The 20,604-nt window shown below is 50.8% G+C and overlaps 1 protein-coding gene across 2 annotated transcripts in view; it reads right to left on the reverse strand.

The window, feature by feature from the left end:
* Positions 1–20,604, reverse strand: part of ABR (ABR activator of RhoGEF and GTPase) — a 171,888-nt gene that overhangs the window by 82,002 nt on the left and 69,282 nt on the right. For both annotated transcript variants that reach the window (XM_035027633.1, XM_035027634.1), the window contains exon 2: positions 9,203–9,387. In XM_035027633.1, coding sequence (XP_034883524.1) covers positions 9,203–9,387 — 185 coding nt within the window. The remainder of the gene's footprint in view (positions 1–9,202; positions 9,388–20,604) is intronic.

Consider the following 20,604-nt stretch of genomic DNA (forward strand, 5'->3'; position numbering starts at 1 on the left):
TTTTGAGTCCTGATCTTGCCTATCCATCTATCTGTTCACTCGTTTGCTCCCTCACACCCAGAGAGGGCCTGGCATTACAAACACAAATCTGGGAGACACAGCCATTAGAGTGCTCTCAACCTATAGGAAGTGAAGGACACAGGAACAAAAGAGACAGTGCCTCAGTGATCAACACAGTGGGAACATAGGACAAAGGCACTATCCCTGCCTCAGAGGAAAAGCTTCACAGGAGAGTGGCTTCTGAGCAGCGGCTGGAAAAGGGGAAGAGTTTGCAGGCAAAGGGAGGAAGGCCAGAAAGGAGAACTTCTGGTAAGTAAACACAGAGGGAGGACAGAGTAAAAAAGGGGCAGGAGGTGAACTTGGAGAAGTAGGCTGGAACCACACTATAGAGGGTGAGGGGCACAGACTGAGCTTTTCTTTTCTTTTCAAGAGAGGGAGGTGGGGAGGAGCAAAGGGAGAGGGAGAGAGAGAATCTTAAGCAGGCTCCACACCCAGCAAGGAGCCAGACGTGGGGCTCGACCTCACAACCCTGAGATCATGACCTGAGCCGAAATCAAAAGTCAGACGCTTAACCAACTGAGATTTCTGACACTTGCCAAGTGCGCACTCACAAAGTCACCCATAGTTTCCTCTCCCCAAACCCAATGGCCTCCCCTCACACTTATTCTCCATCCTCATTCTCTTAGCCACTAAATCAATAAGTATTTATTAACTGCCTACTGTGCACTGGGCATTCATAATGCAGCCACAAATGGGATACTATGTCTACCTCCATGGAGCTGACAGGCTTGGGGACAGACTGACCATTGTGAGCCAAGGCAGTGCCAGGAGTGGGGTACAATTTCAGAACTATGGGGCTGAGGTACAACTCTCCCAGAAAGGAAACATGGAAATATCTATTGTGATTTTAAAGGTTCACACCCTCTAACCCAGCAACTCCACTTTAAGGGATTTTTTTCTGCAAAAACATTTCTACAGGGGCATTTCTACAAGATCTATGTACAAAGATATTCACTTCAGTGATGTTTATACCAGTGCAAGACTAGAAACAGTCCAAATGTCTAGCAGAAAGGGATGGTTAAGTGACTTATGGCACATTCGTAAAGTGAAATATGCATGCAGTCATAAAGAAAGAAGAATGAGGTAGATCTTCACTTACTGATGTGCAAAATGTCCAAGACTTATTAAGTAAAATAAAGAAAGTGAATTGCATAACAGTACCAGTATGATTTAAGAAAAAAAAAAAAAGCATATATCTAATATGTCACATGGAAAAATAAAGAGAAGTATACAACCAACTCTTAACAGAAGTTCTGTCTATAGGATGAGACTTTAGGAGACTTTCACTTTCTACCTTACATATTTCTTTTTTTTTTTTTTTTAAAGATTTTATTTATTTATTTGAGACAGAGAGAATGAGAGAGACAGAGAGCACATGAGAGGGGGGAGGGTCAGAGGGAGAAGCAGCCTCCCTGCCGAGCAGGGAGCCCGATGCGGGACTCGATCCCGGGACTCCAGGATCATGACCTGAGCCGAAGGCAGTCGCTTAACCAACTGAGCCACCCAGGCGCCCTCTACCTTACATATTTCTGTAAAGTTAGAATTTTCAGTGATATAATCAGGGAAAATAAAGAAGTTAAAAAAAGAAGTGTGGCAAGTGCTACGACTGGGAAAGTAGCCTGAGCTCTGTGGGCACAAGAGAGGTGCAGCTGATGCAGCAAAGGGGGAGTCATAGAAGGTTCTCTGGAGGAGGCGACATTGAAACTCATGCCTAAAAATGTCCAGGGGTTAGCCCGCCAGTGGGGGCAGCGGGGGAGGACAGACAGGACTGTGTGAGCACAAGGAAATGAGTTCAGTCTGGGTGGCGAGTGCGCATTCAATCATTCAACCAACATTGACTGAGCATCTACTATGAGCCACGCACAGTTCTAGGCACTAGAGTTTTCCATGAACAAACACTGGTTACAAAACTGACAAAGCTCCATTTTGGAGTTCACATTCTAGTTGAGAGGTTGGTAATGAGGCCGCAGAAGTAGGCGGGGATCAAGTGGTCAGATCAGGCAGGGCCTTGGCAGCATTGCTGAAGGTTGGATTTTACCACTGAGAAAGGGAAGGCACTGGAGGGTTTTAAGCAGGGAATGACGTGACCATTGTTTAATAGTCATACCTCCCACTGACATCAGATTATTCTTTCTAAAACATTGCTCACTCTGTGCCCACAGGTAGCCACCAAGTCAGCCCAAACAAGGGCAGTGGGGCCCTTGTGGTGACTCAACCAATCCAACTGTTGACAACAGTCCCTGCTGCTCACTTTCCCCTTAATGGGCCAGGTACCTTCTCACCTCCAGGCCTCATCCTGGGCTGGAAGCCTCTTCTCCCTCCTCTCTGACAATCCCTGGCCCTCTCAACTTTTTGGCAAAAGCTGAAGCTCCACCTCCAGATTTGCTGGAGCCCAGGAGACTCTGGGCCAATAAGAACTGACCCCAAGGGGCAGTGCCAGGAGCAGGCAAAGTCTACTAAAGCCACAGACGGAATCAGATGCATCATCCTCCTGATAACTGTGCTCCTCCCTCCGCCTTTCCTCTTCTATTACAGAAGTCATTCCAAAAATCATATACAGAGTTTAATTACATAAAGCAAATGTTGGGTATCAGCCAGTACATGACACTGTTTATGCAGTAAAACAAACAAAAACAAAAAGAACTCCCCTAGATTCTGGATTTGAATCCTCACTCTGCCTCTTGCCATTTGTGTGACCCTGAGCAAGTGATTCAAACTTCCAGGACCTCAGTTTCCGCATCTGTAAAATGGGGTTATAGCACCAACTCCAGGGTCGCAGTGAGGACTAGTACATGTAGGGCAGTGCCTGGCAAGTGTCAGCCCTTGTCAGGCACCAGCTAGTCTCCTTTTCTTTGGCAGGGGTGGTGGGGTGTGGGGAGCACAGAAGTGGGGGGCCCTAGCTCACTCCCTGCTTCACCTCCCACCTCTTCTATTGAACCCAATGCCCGGCAGACCATTATCCTTTTCTCTAACTTCCAGAGGTTTCCCCACATTTCAGAACTTACACAGCCCTTTTTATCTAGAATGTTCTTCCTGACCAGTGCCCAGGCAGAACACTACCCACTATCTGAGGCCGCCTCCCACGGACTCCCCTCCCTGAGGTCACAATGACTCCTCCCTTGGGATGCTGGACATCTCTGAAGGCTGTTGCACAGATAGCCTTGAAATAGAGTGTGTGTGTATGTGTCGCGGGGGGGTGGGGACAACCCCTGTGCATGCTAATTCCCATAGCAGTTGGAACAATATCTTGTAAAAAGTGGCTGCTCTGAAAATACTTAGTGAGTGGACATGGAAACTTACAGGGCAAGACAAAGGGTCTCCCAAGAAGATAAATCAAGGGGTTCAGATTGGATGGATGGTTCCTATGGAAAGTGGTCGTATGATGTGAGCTCTAGGGCTGAAGGAAGCACAGTCCTACCAAAGGAAACCAGGCTGAGGAGGGAGGAAGGGTGAGTATCCACCAATGCCAAATGCAGCGGGCCAAGCGTGGCTTTATCTCGATTTCCCAGCACTTCCCTCCTTCCTTAGCTCACAAACTCCTGGCAGTGGCTTGGTGTCTAGCAAGGTGGGCTTACGGGGAACACCCTCCCAGTGGGGTCTGGGGAGAAGGCAAGGCAGATTGTGGCCAAGTGAGAAATAGCCCAAGACCAGTGTCACCTCCTTCCCAGCAGCTGGGCTCTCCTCTTTGTGCCTCTCTTCCCCCTGAATCCTCCACAGTGGTACCCCCTCCCCCCCCCCCCCCCCCCCCACTGCAGGGGCCTTCACCAGGCAGGAATTCCACTGGGAGCTGAGCCACTGCTGCCAGGATCAGAGCTGGGGCCTTCTGGAGAATGGGGTTCACATCCCAGGAGAGATTCAAATTCCACTCCCACCTCGGGAGCGACCGGGTCCTCTGTGTGGCTGGCAGGAGGCGGTTTTAAGGGACTATGTCACTTGGTTCTCGCAGCAGTCCTTCCAGATAGGAGGCATTTATCCTCATTTACAGCTGAGGGTACCAAGACCCTGCAAGTCGCCAAAGCCACACAGGCAGAAAGAGACAAAACAGAGGCACGAAGGCTCCTGCTCGGGGGAGGTAACAGATGGCGGCCACGACGAGGACCCTACCACTTACCAGCTGTGGGACCCTGGGTAGGTGGTGTAACCTCTCCGCACCCGAGTTTCCATAGCTGTAACACAGGGCAATCGTGGTGGCTTCCTCGCAGGGTCGTGGTGAGGGAAGTGAGCGAGTGTTTATAAAGTGCTGTAACAGCCCACATTTAGTAAGTGCTATGAAAGTGTTTCTACGCGTTCTCTTCGTTTCTGCCACATGGGCAGGGCAGGACAGTGAGGCGTCTGGGGGCCCTCGAGACAGAAGCAACCAGTCCACAGCCCTGAGGGCGGACGGCTCGCCGGGGCATCATCCGTGGGAAGGAAAGCGCTAGGAAACACTAGTGGAGAGGCTCAGCGCAAGGATAAGCAGCTGCGAGGGGGGATGGGGAGGGAGAGGGGGAGGACGAGGAGGACGAGGAGGGGGTGGGGGAGACGAGGAGGACAAAGGTGGACAAAGGTGATCGGTTCAACGCTCCGCCACCCTTACATTGGATTCTCCTGCTAGCTAAAGTCTGAACCCCTCAATTCAGCCTTTTATTCGAAACCTCTGAACTGCCTCTGGCTGCTCCAGGAACTACAGAATGAGTTTGACACTGAGCAGTCCCACCCACACGTGTACAAACTTTAGGCAAAGTGCTCTGCCTAACACTGTCTCATGGAAACCTCACGATGGCTGTGTGAGGTCAGGAAGAAGGAAATCCTCAGTATCTTCCCTTTACAGACCAGTAAACTGGAGCCCAGGCAGGATGAGTGACATCCCTCAAGTCACACAGCTAGAAAGTGCTAGCACTGAGAGGACACCCAGATCTTTGCCTTGTTTCCACTTTTTACAGCGTCTCCCAAGAGGGGAGACAGGAGTCTGAAGCTTTTCTGTAAGACCATGGTCCCGGCAGAGGAAAGTGTGCCCCCACTTGTTAGCTGAGATCAAGAGTCCCTGCCCTTCCTTCCCAAGGTGAAAGCAGGCACTCTCAGCTGAATGGAGCCAGCAGGGGTATGGGGCCCTGGCCCTACGAAGGAGCTCTGCTCGGCTTGGGCTTGAGGAGCATGAGGGGTCTGCAGGGCAGAGCCTCAGCTTTCACCCCGATGCCTGTGGGCTGCACAGCTGGGGCATATCTACGACAAGGGCAGCAGAGTAAGGCCGTAGGGGTGTGTTGGGGAGTGAGGAGTATGTGTCTATCCTGCCAACCCTATAGGTACCTGGCTGCATCTGGGTTACCATACCTACCAACCCCAGAAAGGAGGTTGCAAAAAGCAGATTCAGTTGTTGTCTAGCAAATATCATCAGCCTAGGTCCTTGCAATGGTCTTGGCTTCAAAAGCTGTCAAGAAAAGTCTTGTGGGTCCCAGTCACTAAGGACTGAGCATCAGGATGAGCCAGACCCAATGCTGCGGGCTTTACCTGAGCTATCTCAGTCCCTCTTCTCAACAAGCCTTCGGGTCGTTGGTCCTATTTAAAGATGAGCAAGGGGCACCTGGGTGGCTCAGTCGGTTACGCATCCGACTCTTGATTTTGGCTCAGGTTATTTTCTCAGGGTCGTGAGATCAAGTCCCACATTGGGCTCCATGTTCAGCATGGAATCTGCATGAGATTCTCTCCATCTCCCTCTGCCCCACCCTTCACACTCTCTCAAATAAATAAAATCTTAAAATAAAATTAAAAAATAAAGATGAGGAAAGTGAGGCTCAGAGGGGTTATGACACTTGTTCAGTGTCTCACAACTAGAGAGTAGCAGGTATTCATCTAGTCAAAGCTCATGTTCCTTCCATTCTCTGGGCACTGATTAAGACTGTTACAATGGTTACACTTATGTGTCAACCTGACTGGGCCATGGGTACCCGGATATTTGGTCAAAATTATTCTGGGTGTGTCAGTGAGCGCATTTCTGAGTGAAATTAACATTTGAATCAGGTGACTGGGTAAAGCCCATTACTCTCCCTAATATGGGTGGTGGGCCTCATCTAATCCACTGAAGACCCAAATAGAACAAAAAGGCTGAATAAGAGGGAACTCATCCTGCCAGTTGAGCTGAGACATGAGTCTCTTCCAGGCTTTAGACCCAGCCTGAAACACTGACTCTTCTTGGGTTTTGAGCCTGCTGGCTTCAGACTGCAACTTACACCATCAGGCTCTGCTGTTCTCAGGCCTTTAGGCTCAACCTAGAGCTAACTATACATCATTCCTGTGTGTCTAGCTTGCTGTCTGCAGGTCTTGGGACTTCCTGGCCTCCATAATGAAGTGCGCCAATTCCTTTTTTTTTTTTTAAAGATTTTATTTATTTGACAGAGAGACAAAATGAGAGAGGGAACACAAGCAGGGGGAGTGGGAGAGGGAGAAGCAGGCCTCCTGCCGAGCAGGGAGCCCGATGTGGGGCTTGGTCCCAGCACCCTGGGATCATGACCCGAGCTGAAGGCAGATGCTTAACGACTGAGCCACCCAGGCGCCCCGAAGTGTGCCAATTCCTTATCATAAATCTCTCTATAGATCTAAATCTAGATGCAGGTGCAGATGCCGATAGGCATCCTATTGGTTCTGTTTCTCTGGAGAGCCCTGACCAAATACAAAGACCAAACCTTAGGCTTCCCGGAACAAGTTGGCTGTATATTTGGGAATGAAATGCTCAGCTGCCAGAGGACTGACATCTAAATATCTAGAACAATTGTCTGATTTAGTCCAAAATTCCCCTTGGTTCCCAAGGCCCCAACAGGAAGCCTGGCAGGGAGGGGCCCTGCCTAGCCAAATGAACAGAGCCAAGTAGCAGAAACCTTGGTTTTCTTTTTTTTTTTTTTAACCAAAACAACCCCCAAGTACTCAGGAAGGGGTGTGTCAACTCTCTCCAACACCCCAATGTAAACAGCAATACTTACAGAGTCCACTAGATGGGGCCAGTGACCCAGCGGAAAGCGGGGGGAAATGTAACTGACTCTAGGAGGGGAGGCCTGCAGGCGTGGAGGGGGTGCACGGGGGCGGTGAGGCCCGCAGGCAGGGGGGTGCACGGGGCTGAAATCTTTACCAGGATCCCCAAGTTGGGTAAATGCTCCCCAACCCTAACATGTCTTATAGCGAATGGTGTAAAAAAATCGATTCTGGGGTTCCCAAGCCCCAAGCCCTTTAGTCAGTTGTCACTGTAGCATCTGTGGATTTCAAAGTCCTCAAACCAAGTTATTCCACGTGAGCCACCGAGCAAAATGAGCAGCCACAAAGTGAAAAAAGTCACTGCGCCAAAGCCTCTGCCCTCCAGGCAAGGGGGTGGGGTGGGGTGGGTCTCCCGTTGTGCCTGTTTCACTGGAGAAAGCACCCAACAGGACCTTTCACCAAGGAATCTAAAAACCAATGGACAAGCACTCCAGTAAGGGGGTCATGTGATGAGGGAAGGAACGGGACAGGGAGAAAGAAGGAAGGCAGAGAGGGAGGAAGAAAAGAGCAAAGCTGCTTTTCTTTCCATCAGCAGCTCTATTCGGCCCCACGTTCTCAACTCTTGGCCTGCATTCCTGGCCCTGGGTTGGGTCCTACAGTGAATCTTCCTGCACCTGCTCATAGTGGGTAACAGCTGAGTCCTCCAGGGGTCCTCTGAGCTCTGTTTGGTCAGAGACCCAAAGGCAGAGATGAGAAGCAAGAGTTTTCTCCTTGTTTCCCCTGGTTGGCCTCAGTTCAGGTTCCAGAATACTCCCTCCTTCATCAGTAGAAAAACCCTACCCTGCCTGTCCAAGACGGTGGTCTCTCACCTTCCTTAGGGAGGACAGGACAACATCCCAGAATGTCAGCTGGGGGGCGGGTCCTGAACCTCAGCCGTCCCCTCCACCTCCCACCTGCCCCCACCATCCGTTTCCAAACTCGAAATGCCTGGCAGCCACTAAGCTCTGCCTCGGCCTCTGTTGCCATGGCAACAATGTGGCTTCCCCCAAGTGGGAAGCTGGTTGCCAAGGCCCTTGTTGCCAAAGGCTATAACAACCACCCCAGTGTGCAAAGAGGGGGTGAGAGCTCTGTAGAGGGGTGGAGGGTGGCCAAGGAGGCTGCGAGGGAAAGAAGCAGGGTGTTCTCCAGAAATGCTAGAGTCCAGGCAGCCCTCCTGCTGGAGGGGGGATTGCTGGGCCCTTCAGGAGGGGAACAAGTATCCCAAGGCACCTCAGTGACTGCTCCTCGGGGGTATGAGAGGGATAAAAGGGGACTCCCCAAAACACACCTGGACAAGCCCTCTCCAGAGCAGAGCAGGACCAGGCCCTCCAAGCCCCACCCCCACCCCCACATGGAGGAACGGCTTTGATTCTCTCCAACTCCAGAAAAACAGCCCCCGGAACCCCTCTGTCTCGCTTGCTCCTCTGTCTCAGGTGCTGCGTACAAGCTGGGCACACACAGAGCCGGGCCCTGCGGCCAGAAACAGCATTAATTACAAGGCTTGCAAACCTCCCAGCCTGTCAAAGCACATACTTAATATTCCTTGTAAAATGCTTCTCTTTGGAGCAGAGCTCCCATCAGTCAACAAGAGGAGAGGGGGACACCATTAGGGCTCATTCCCTTCCAGAGTCACCAGAGGAGGGCAGAATGGGGCCCTTGATCTTCGGGGAATGCTGCTGGAGCAGCTCACTCCACCCCGCAGAGAGCACAGAGACCAGCCTTGCTTTGCTGAGCCAGCATCTGGACATCTACAGCCCACGGGTCACGTGTGCAGCCCCTGCCCAGCTCCGGCCCAGAGAGAAGAGCCAGTTCCCACCCCCCTCACCAGGCCCCATCCTGCTCGAGAGGGGCTGGAAGAGAAAGCTGAGAGAGGAAGTGAGGGTGTCCAGGGAAGCAGATGGCTGGTAGAGGAGGCAGAGATAGGTGCAGGGGTGGCAGAGAGAGCAGCAGGTGGGGAGGGGGCGGGGAGCCTAGTCTGCGAGGGGCCCAGGACCGGAATGAGATGACGAGGCCACGAAGAACGTCCAGGTCCACGTTTCCCCAGCCCTGCTCCCCCAGGAGCATCCTAAGCAGAGCCTGGCCCATGACCCTCATGCCTGCTTGCCCCCCTCTCCTAGAACCCCCACTTCTCCAGCCCAGAAGGAAAAGCAGGTGTACCTACCCCAGGTGCCAGCCCCTCAGGTGGGGTGGGGGAGATGCTGTCCCCGCCGCCCTGGCCACGGGCACTGAGCTGGGGTGACATGGTGGGCGACTCGTCGATGTACGGCATGGTCTCCGAGCCCTCCGGGGGCCCCTTCTGCTCCTCATTCCCCTCTCCGTCGTAGTCGTCTGTCCCGTAGCTGAAGTCTGAGACAAGGAACAAGAAAGGCCACTGAGAGTCCTCCACGAGGGCTGCCAGGGACTGGTAGCGCAGTGGGCGCCGGCGGCGACCCCCGGCTGCCATGCCCCCCGCCGCCGCATGCACGGCCTGGCCCGGGCGGGGGCTGCACGGGGGGCCCGGGCCTCGTGAGGGGCTGGGGAGCGCCAGCAGGCACCGCGGCTGCAGTTCAGGGGCTGCTGGGAGTCAGGGAGGAGCGGCTCCACTGTTGCCACCCGCTTAATAGCATGTCAGTCGTGGATTTTGAGCCGCTGTTTCCTTTGCCTCCTGCCTAATTCCAAGTCTAAAAATTCACAGAGAGAGCGGGAGGCAGGACGCTTCCAACTCTCCTCTCTGAGTCACCATTTTGCTTTTTATAGGGAATAAGGAGGTGGGGCGGGCCAAGCGATGTCACTTCCTGAGCCCCTCCTCCTTGGGTACCATTTGTACACTGAGCCGATCCCGGGTGTGGGGGGCAGAGCGGGCTTCAGGGTGCAGGGCTTGGGCCCTGCACCCGGGGAGCCCTCGCTCCTCCGAACAAGGCCCCTGCGCACGATGGAGCCCAGGGCTGGCCAAGTGTGGGCGAGAAGGTGGGCCCCGAGACCTGGCAGGGACATGGGTTAACAGCAGACTCCAAAGCTGGCACTTACTTCTGTAATTTCAGTGGAGGCCCCCTTCAGAGGTGAGGGAAGAAAAGGCTGCAGGGAAGTTGAGCTGCCGTGAACCCGACCAGGCTGCAGAGCCCACACACAGATGCCCCTCCTGGGCACACGGGGCTGGGCCCCCGGGGGCACAGCCCCTCAGAAAGGCCCCCTAGCTCCACCAAGGAGGGGTCTCTCCTGCAGCGGCACGAGCGACCCTCTCACGGCCCCTCACCCGCTGGCTGGGCCTCGTCCTATCATCCGCTCAGATGATACTACTTCCAGGCTGTCCTCCCTGGTGTCTTGGCTCAGAACAACAGCAATGTGGCCTTCTAGTGCCCCTGTTGACCTTGCCCAGTCGTCCCTGTGGCCCTGCGGCGGGAACTGGGTGTCTCAGTCATCGCTGTGCCCAGAACCCACGTGCGGCAGGATCTCGGGAAACGTGTGTGGAGGGAATGAATGAGCAGAGGAATGCACTGTCCCTCTCAGGTCTCAGGCTTGAGCCAAATTCTCCACGGTGCCCTGGCTCCTCGTGTCACAACATACCAGCCCCTGGGCAGCCAGCAGCCTGAGAATGGTGTCAACAGGTCACCAGGGCGCCTGGCCATGGCAATACTCAGTCCAATCTGGCCCTTTGGCAGCCGAGAGCTTCCCCCAGGCTTGCTGCACCTGCTCCCTCTGACTTTCTCTCCAGTCCCTGTACTGATGGCCCATTGAGCTGTCAGAAGATGTAAGCTATTATTTTTTCCCCCCAGAACAGGCATGCATGTGAAGAACCACAGGATCCAGCCACTGAAATGTGTGTGTGCCATGCACACGGAGATAGGGCCCGCTGACGGGAGGACACAGGGCCTATGCATGAGGTTGGTGGGGGTGAGCCGATTCTGCTATTTCCAGGGGGCAGAAGGAAGGAAGAGAAGCTGCGGCATCCAGTCGGCCCAAGTCTGGCACTGTGAGGGGGCCCGGCTGTCTGGTGAGGTCTACTCACTTTGGAGACACGTAAGGAGGGAATGAAACATCACATTAACCTGCCATCTCTCCTCCAGGAGGCTCCAGGCTGGCCTGTTAGGGCCTGGGGTCAAGGCCAGGGGTGTGAGCTATGGTGAACCCCAACCTGGCCGAAAGTTCAGATTCCAGCAGGCCATGCTGACTCTCCTGCACACTGACCTATATTCCCAGAGGTCACAGGATCAGATCTGCATAAGCTCCAATTTATCCTCATCAGAGGGGCAGCCATGGGCCTGCATGTCCCACTCCTCTTAACCTAGCTACATCTGTAAGGCTATTGTTTCCATCCCCAATTTACAGACAAGGTCAGGGAGTCTCAGAAAGATTTGCCCAGAAGGGATCTGAACCCCGGTCTGTCTGTCTGTTTCTGAATGCCATCCTTTTTCCTTTAAGTTTCTAACTTCCAGAGAAGTCTACTTCCACAGCTCTCCTGGTCAGGGGAGGCTGACCAAAGACAGGAGGGAGGGGTCCCGGCCCAGGAGTGGAGGAAAGTGCACACAGAGCTCTCTGCAAATGTTCTTACATACTTTCCCTTTCATTCCACCCTCTGTAAAACACTAACAGCCCAGGAAGTCAGTCAGAGACCCAGGAGAGCCCTTACCAGGAAAAGGGATACAAAAGCTATAGAAAAGACAGAGAAACCAACCCTCAGAGAAGGAAGGAGCCCTGGGGACTCAGGAGGATGGAAATCTACCAAGTACAGGCTTCAGTTTATGAGAGGCCACAGATACAAAGGCTTGGCTGCCAGGTCTCAAAAGAGAGAAGGCAGAGGAGGCTTTAACAGCCAATATCCGTTTCCCCTCCTAGTAACAGAAATATAATTGTATTTGGAGTGGCAGTGTGCCCAGTGGCTAACTAAAAGACTACTTTCCCTAGCGGTGTGGACCACGTGATTAAGTTCCAGCCAATGACATGTTAAGTGGATATGTGTGAAACTTTGAGGAAGGCTGCTAAAAACGATTGGTTTAGTTGGAAGGTACGCCACTCCTCGCCCCACCCCCATGTTTTCTCCTTCTATTGCCAGTTTGGAAAGCAGATGGAATGGCTGGAGCTCCAGCAGCCATATTAAGCCATGAGGTGACATTGAGGATTGAAACCAGTGCTGAAGCTAGCTGAGCAGAAAGCTGGGAGCCTGGGGTGGTGATGGCATGATGAGCTGCCATACCACTCCAGGACTGTCTACCTCCAGACTTCTTTTTTTTTTTTAAGATTGTATTTATTTCACAGAGAGAGAGAGAGAGAGAGAGAGAGAGAGCATGAGTGGGGGAGGGGGTGGAGAAGCAGAGGGAGAGGAAGAAACAGGCTCTCTGCTGAGCAGGGAGCCCGACACGGGGCTTGATCCCATGACCCCGGGATCATGACCTGAGCCAAAGGTATATGCTTAACAAACTGAGCCAGGTGCCCCCAGACTTCTTTTACATGAGAAAAAAAAATGTTCATGTGATTTAAGCCACTGTTATTTAGCTTTTATGTTGCATGTACTCAAACTTAATTGTAATTGATCCAGATGATTTTCCTTGACATTCTGTCTAGGTGCTTTTCCTACTGCCTTCACTGTTCCTTCTAAGTCTCCTTGGTCTCTAAGTCTCTGCCCACCCCTTGAAAATGGGTATTCTTTAAATATCCTTACAATAGAATACTGCTCACCAGTAAAAAGGGACAAACTACTGATACATGCAATAACAGAAATAACTCTTTCAGGCATTATGCCAAGTAAAAGAAGTCAGACACCAAGGAGCATATCCTGTATGGCTCCACATACATGAAGTTCTAGAACAGACAAAACTACTCTATGGTTAAAAATAAAAAAGAAAACAGTGGTTACCTCTGGGGTTGGAATAGAGATAGTAGCTGATTGTAAGGGGCACAGGGAACTTTCAAAATGATAGAAATGTTCTATATCCTGGGGGGCCTGGGTAGCTCAGTTGGTTAAGCATCTGACTCTTGATTTCGGCTCAGGTCATGATCTCAGAGTCATGGGATCAGGCCCTGCGTCGGGCTCTGTGCTCATTGAGAAGTCTGCTTGAGGACTCTCTCCCTCTGTCTCTCCCCCTCTTGTGTGTGAACTCTCTCTCTCTCTCTCAAATAAATAAATAAATCTTTAAAAAATGTTCTGTATCTTGAAAGGGATTTGGAGTACATAGGTGGATGCATTCATTACCTTCGTGAAATACACTTAAGATTTGTGCATTTCACTAAACACTGAACTCTATCTAGTTAATGACATTCATGCTTAAGTGTTGAAGTGAAGTGTACTGCTATCTGAAACACATAAAAAACAAGATGGATTGATGATGCTCAAAGGAATGGAGAGAGGTATGATGAAGCAAGTGTAGAAAACAGAAAACATCCAAAAAGTATAGATAATTATAGACTCTAGATGGTGGGTACATGGGTATTCACTGAACAATTCTTTTTTTTTTTTTCAATTTTAAGTAGGCTCCATGCCCAACTCCATGGCATGAACTCATGAACTCATGACCCTGAGATTAAGAGTCAGCCAGGCGCTCCCCACTGTATAATTCTTTACACTTCTATGTATGTTTGAAAATTTTAAAAATAAAATGATAGGGAAAAACTGGTGTTCTCCAAGCTTCTGTCATCCCTGCTTTGCTCCCTCTCCCAAATTTTATTTACATGCCAGGGAGAGGTCTGGGCTGTAGACCCATCTCTTTGATTGGTTTCTGGACATCTCCATCCTCAGGAACCTCAAATCCACCCTTTTCTTGACGGTAATATGCTAGATTGCTCAAGTTGGAAGCCTAGGGACCATTCTAGATCCCTCCTTCTTCCTACTCCTCATCTTCTATATCCTGAACTATCTCCACTCCTGAACCACTTCCCCACCCTCGCCAGCTCTTACAAAGACAATTCCAACACTACCTCCCCATGAGCCAGACTGAAAATCTGATAGTGTTTCTTCCCTGTTTGAAATTCAACAGTTCTCGGGGAGCCTGGGTGGCTCAGATGGTTAAGCATCTGCCTTCGGCTCAGGTCATGATCTCAGGGTCCTGGGATCGAGTCCCACATCGGGCTCCCTGCTCCGCGGGAAGCCTGCTTCTCCCTCTGCCTCTCTCTCTCTGTCTCTAATGAATAAATAAATAAAATCTTAAAAAAAAAAAAAAAAGAAATTCAACAGTTCTCCATTCACTTAAAGGGTAAATCTCAAATGCCCCAGCTCAAGGCCCTTTATGGCCAGCATCCGAATCTACCTTTACAGGCTCATACTCTGCTGCCGAGTAATATCGGACATCTTCCTGGTCCCTGCAGTGGGTTCTATAGGAGCTCTCAAATATATATAAATATTCAAATCTTAACCTCAGTCCCTGTGAATGTGACCTTATTTGGAAAGAGGGTATTTGCAGATGTCATTAAGTTGAAGATCTCGAGATGAGATTTTCCTAGATTAACTGAGTGGGTCCTAAGTCTGATGATGTGTCCTTATGGGAGACAGAAGGAGAGAGGATGCAGATGCACAGAAGGCCATGTGAAGACGGAGACAGAGATTAGGAGTTAGGTTGCCAAAAGCCGAGGAATGCCTGGAATCACCAGAGATGGGAAGAAGCAAGCAAGAATTCACCCCCTACAATCTCAGCAAGGAGCGCTGCCCTGCCAACACCTTGATTTTGGATTCTGGTCTCCAGACTGCAAGAAAATAAATTTCTGTTGTTTTAAGCCACCAAGTTTGTGGTAACTTTTTTTATGGCACCCCTGTGAAATTAATATAGTCCCCAGACACACGGCACTGTTTTCCCCTCTGGACCTTCACACATGCTGTTCCTAGACCTAGAACACCTAGACCTCCTCACCCCTTGTCCACCCCGTGAAATCCTATTTAGCCTTCGAATCCATCTCAGCTGCACCCTTCTCCCAGGAACTTCCTCGTCTCCTGAATATATGAAGCACTTTTGCAAACTTCTGCAAAATGAGAAAAAGGTGAATACTTTGACTTTCTAAATGTTAGAAAAATGAAGAGAAAATTAAGTGGGGAACTACACATTCTCAACGTATATATACATTTAAAATGTAATCAAAGAAAATGCAAGTGCACACACACACACATATATATGTATGTATATATATTTGCAATTTTTCTATCAAATCAGCAAGGTTAAAAAATACTCAAAATTGTCAGGAAAGAGGCAGCCTCAGAAACTCCTGGAGGGTATGAGGACACTTGGCTGGCTCAGTCAGTAGACGGTGCGACTCTTGATCTCAGGGTTGTGAGTTTGAGCCCCATGTCGGGTGTAGAGATTACTTAAAATAAAACCTTTAAAAAAGAAAAAAAGAAACTCTTGGAGGGTATGGTACAACTTGTTTGAAGTCAGTTTGGTAACTTGTTTCAAAAGCTTTGATAGTTGGCACAGCTTTTAACCCAGCATAACCCAAGACTATGTCCTAAGAAATTAATTAGAAGTGTATCCAGGGGCGCCTGGGTGGCTCAGTCGGTTAAGCGCCTGCCTTTGGCTCAGGTCATGATCTCAGGGTCCTGGGATCGAGCCCTGCATTGGGCTCCCTGCTCAGCGGGAAGTCTGCTTCTCCCTCTCACTCTCCCTCTGTGCTCTCTCTCTCTCAAATAAATAAAATATTTTTAAAAAGAGAAGTGTATCTAAAAATAAGGTTGCAAGGTTATTAATCACGGGGCTGTCTATGATTGTGAAATATTAAAAACAAACTGAATGATTATAGGGAACTCATTAAGTATAGTATTTCTCCAAGATGGACTACTACGTAGCCATTAAAATTATACGGATGGTGTAGATAATTTTATTAACTGAAAAGGAAATAGTAGTGTGTACAGTATGATACTATGTTTGAAAAAATAAAAGTGTCTGTATGTGCATAGAATAAATGCAAGGCAACAGCACAAAACAATCATAAAGCACTCAGGTTCTAAGAATTTGAGAGAAATTAATACATGATCTCTGCTCTTTAGGACACTGGCACATACTGCTGGTCTCCTACCCAATATCCATCTTCCCTTCATCCCTGCTTACCTTACCCTGGTTTTAAATGAGGTGGCAAAGGACCCAGTCCCAGGCAGGATGCTTGCTTTTTCTGACTCTCTCACAACTAGGAGTGGCCATTTGACATCGTTCTGGTCCATGAGACCCAAGTAAAGTATGATGGGGCCTCCGGGAAGGCCTTTGCTTTGGTGATTAAAAAGGGACTTCTTGCCTTGAACTCAAGTGTGATGACCGGAGCTACAGTGGCCATATTGCCACCTGAGGAAATGATCAAGAAAGAACACAGACGTTCCCTTGATGCTGTTGAGCTACTGAGCCACACCAGAAAGAGCTCACCTCATTTTTTATTGAAAGGAAAAATATAAGCCCCTAAATGTTGGGTTTTCTGCCACTTAAAATAGACACATTCCTAAGTGATACCCCTACAGCCCAGCAGAGGAAGGCTGTCCAATGAGCAAGACGACATCCTCGGTGCCATGACGGAAGGACTTCACAGGTGAGGCAGAGAGGAGGGAGGAGGCAACAGTGTGGGTGAGGGGATGGCTAGAAGAGCTGAGCTGGTACTCAAAGGGAGGTGGTTTATTACTGTGCCTAAGAGCAAGACCCTGGGGTCCCCCAGCTTAGGTTCCAACTCTGGCTCCATCACTTCCTAATCTTTCTCTGTGCTCAGAAGAGTGCCTGATACAGGGCAGATACCTCTGAATGGATATTGGTTAACCCAGTGAATGTGAAAGAGGATGACGAAGGGGCCAAGTGCCCAGGGCTGCTTTGAGGATGAACTGGAATAACGCACACAAAGCACTTAGCACATAGTAAGTACCCTATAAATCTTAGTGGCTATTATTAATATTATTAATTGAATCTTGAAGGATGTGTGGGTGCTTGCCAGGCGGAGGGGGATGGGAGCAGAGTTCTAGGCAACGAGAAGAGGCTTGGCAAAGGCACAAAATGTAAAACAGCAGGGCCCCTCAAGGCGACTATAAATAGCCCAGCATGGCTAGAACACCGAGTGAGCAGGGGGGTGAGGTGGCAGATAACACTGGAGAAGTGGGCACAGACCAGCACATGGAGGGCCTCGTGAACCAGGCTAAGAGTTAGGCAGGACCCAGTGGAGACGGCTGATCTGGACCATTCCCTAATGTGGGGTCTTGCCAGCCACATCATTGCCAAATATCGCTAACTTTAGATAATTCTGCCCGATGCCTATATTCCTCTCTTGCGTTACAATGCAGGCAGAATCCTGGGACCCCCAGATCTCCTAGGAGTCATCCAGATTGGGACCACATGGGAACATAGGGTTACCTACTCCAAGCCTGTAATGGAGCCTGGTCAGATGACAGGACAGCAGCCAACCAGTGACAGACCACAGAGACCTCAGACTTGCTCTTTTGGGGCAAGGTGGAGAGCTGGGTCTGTTGGAGGTAGGTTCAAACCCAAATGACCAGCCCTCATTTCCACCATCCTAAGCTCTGGTAGGTGCAAGGCGGGGAGGAAGGGGTGCCCCAACGGCTGGAGGCACACAGGCGTCAAGCTGTTTACAACCTTCCCCTGAGGCTGTCCAGCACACGTGTTGGAGGTACACAACCAAACATATGTCCTGGTACACCTAACCTCCAAAACACAGGCTGAGGGCAGTTTCGGGGATCTTTCCAACCTCTTCTTGGCCACTCTAAGAACCTATGGGTGCAGGATCAAGTTAAGTTCTAGGTGTGGAACAGCCTTGCCCCCCCAGCAGGGGTGCTAGGAAGGCTCATATTAGGTGATAAGCTTATTACCTGCTCTCGAGCTCACAGAGGATGAATGGGGAAGGGCAACCTGGGGACAATAGCTGAGGGCAGCCCATTCCTGAGCACCATTCCCACCAAAGCAGCATCAAAGGTCTTCAGAGAACATCAGAAGTCCCTGTGAGTCACACGCTGCATCCGGTGGACACAGAGCCCAGGGGCACAGACTGCGTTCCCGCCCTCTGGGATCTCCCGTTGGGGTCCTACGCAGGCTCACTGTCATTTGTGACTGTGCTGGGCCCTGGGCCGCGCATAGCCTGATCTTCCAAGCCACCCAGCGATGGAGAAATCTTACAAACATGCCGAACAAAAGAAACCAGACACGAAGGAGTGCACACACAGGATTCCATTCATATGAAGTGCTCCTCTATCATCGGTGATAAGAATTCTCGTTCGTGGCTCCCTGGGGGCGGGCTGTGGGAGGCAATGGGTGTTGACTGGCAAAGGGCAGGAGGGAACTTTCTGGGGTGCCTGGAAACGTTCTCCATCTTGATCTGGGGGGTGGTTACGCAAGTAGCCACATGTAAAATTTAAAACCAAGCAAGCAGTACCATTATGATTCTCATTTACAATTGAGGAAGGGAGGGCACAGGGAGTGAAGTCACTTGCCCAAGGTTTAACGGCTGGCCCGTGGAAGACGGGGCTGAACACAGCTAGTCTGACCCCAGGACTGGTGCTTTAACCATTATAACATGTACGACCGGAACGGCGAGAAAAGATCATGCGGGCAGGTTGCTGTCAGGGCCCACAAGTGGAAGAAACAATGAGTGTCAAACTCTGGGGAGGGAAGAGATCCATTTGGAGGAGGGTCTGAGTGTCCCTTGATATAATCAGTAACTATCATTACTACATTGGTCCTCTTTCTGCGCAGTGAGTGCCCTCAGGGATCTCCTAGTCCTTGAAAAACAAAAAACAGAACCAGGGCTTTGGAAACAGACCCCTGGGCTAGGCTCCCATCGGCGGCCGGCCCAACTGTTCCTCCATCAGCCTATGTTCAGGAGGCTCGGCTTCGAGCAAGGCATCCAGGCCATCAAAACAGTGCAAATCTTCAAATTTAAGACACCAGTTCCAAACTTCACTGTGCACTGGAATTCCCTGAAAAGTTTGGAAACTACTCATATTTGGCTCCCACTCCAGAGATCCATATGAATGGGGGGGCGCTGCTGAGCATCAGGGCTGTTATAAGCTCCCCCGATGATTCTAATGTATTCTAAGGCTGAGAACCACCCGATTAAGACAAGGACCCCGCGTCGAATGAAACCGAACTCTGAAACAGCCCTGGGAAGCCATTGGCCGCGTGGAAAGGTTACTCGCAAGAGGCGGGGTTTGAATTAAGTCATGAAGGACTGGGAGGGGGAATGGACTGGGAAGAGGCGAAGGAGGCGGACATAAAGGGCTTTACTCAGCTTGTACACTGGGGGCGGGCTGGGTAGCCCCTGTCCCATTCACACAGGGCCTGCAACTAGTCACCTGGACTAGCCACATCCTCACCCGGAGGCCTTCACGTAGGCCTGGAGCAGGGGCACTAACCCAGGAAGGGGCAGAGGCGATGGGGCAGCTGGTTCCTGGAGGTGCCCAGGAGAGCTGGAGTTGGAGTACTCGGTTCTGGCTCGGCCTCGCTGCTGGGAACAGACTCCCTGTCCCCCGTGGGGGTGCGGCTCGGCCTCTCGGGTTGCCATGGAGATTCGATCAGATCCTCAACCTCCAGGCTCCCTTGGGGAGGGAGGCAGAGACGGGGGCCACCTGGAGAAGCCAGGGCCCCAAAGCCTGAGACAAAGGAATCCTAGGCCGTGGGGTTCAGTGGCTGGGGCAGAAGAAGCGGGGCGGGGGGCGGGGCCTGCCGACAGCCCTGGGCAGAGAAGAGAGGGCGGCTTCAGCAGTATCCAGGCTCAGAGAGATCAAAGAGAAACGCTATTATCTGCACCGTGTTTTATAGCCTACAGAGCACCCCGCAGCCGAGATCTCACAATACGCGGGTGTTGTCAGGGTGGATATTACTCCCCCATTTTACATAGGGGGAAACTGAGGCTCAAAGAGGTTCTGGGTCTTGTCCAGGTCTACCTGGCTAATAATCAACTGACCCTCAAATTGAAGTCTGCTCTTTGGACCAAGTCTCCCACCCAGGCACAGGGACCTAGAATTTCTAATTGCTCTATAGAAAAAGCAGTTATATGCCCACCAAACATATAGGAATACTGATGCAGAATGGTTAGATGACCTTGCCATCATGGAGGAAATCTTTCTGTGTAAATGAGCAATAGTCATTCAACAAACATCTCCTGCGTTATGTGCCAAATGCAGTGAAATGAACGGACCCTGAGCAGGACTGGGCACCCCCCGCCCATGCTACTACCAGTCAGAGGCTTACACTGAGTCAAGCCTGGGGCCAGAAGTCAGGCAAATCTGGATTCTGGTCCCAGCTCTTCTGGACTTGCAGCAAATTGCTCATTCTTCGGGAGCCTCCGCTTTCTCACTGTGAAATGGGATGACACAGCTGTCCTGCCCATTCCATGGGGCTGCTCTGAAGAGCATTATCAGAAACAAAAAAAGTATTTCACAAATAGTATAGCATTCAATCAATCAGACAAAAAATATTCCTCTACAAAGAAAGTCAAATTCCCATTCCTTTGGCCTTTGGTTTATTCCGCCTTCCCCCACTAGGTGGCAGGAGTCTGGAGAGCACTCACCTAGCAGAGGAGGGGTAACCAACCACCAACGGGCTGATTCCGTTCGCTGAAACTCCTCCGAATCTCCTCCCATAACAACCAATTCAATTATTTAGGGTCTGGGGCAGGGAGGTCCCTCTG

This window comes from Mirounga leonina, unplaced genomic scaffold, assembly GCF_011800145.1.
Source record: "Mirounga leonina isolate KUSES-001 unplaced genomic scaffold, KU_Mleo_1.0 Mir_200, whole genome shotgun sequence".
Taxonomy (NCBI): domain Eukaryota; kingdom Metazoa; phylum Chordata; class Mammalia; order Carnivora; family Phocidae; genus Mirounga; species Mirounga leonina.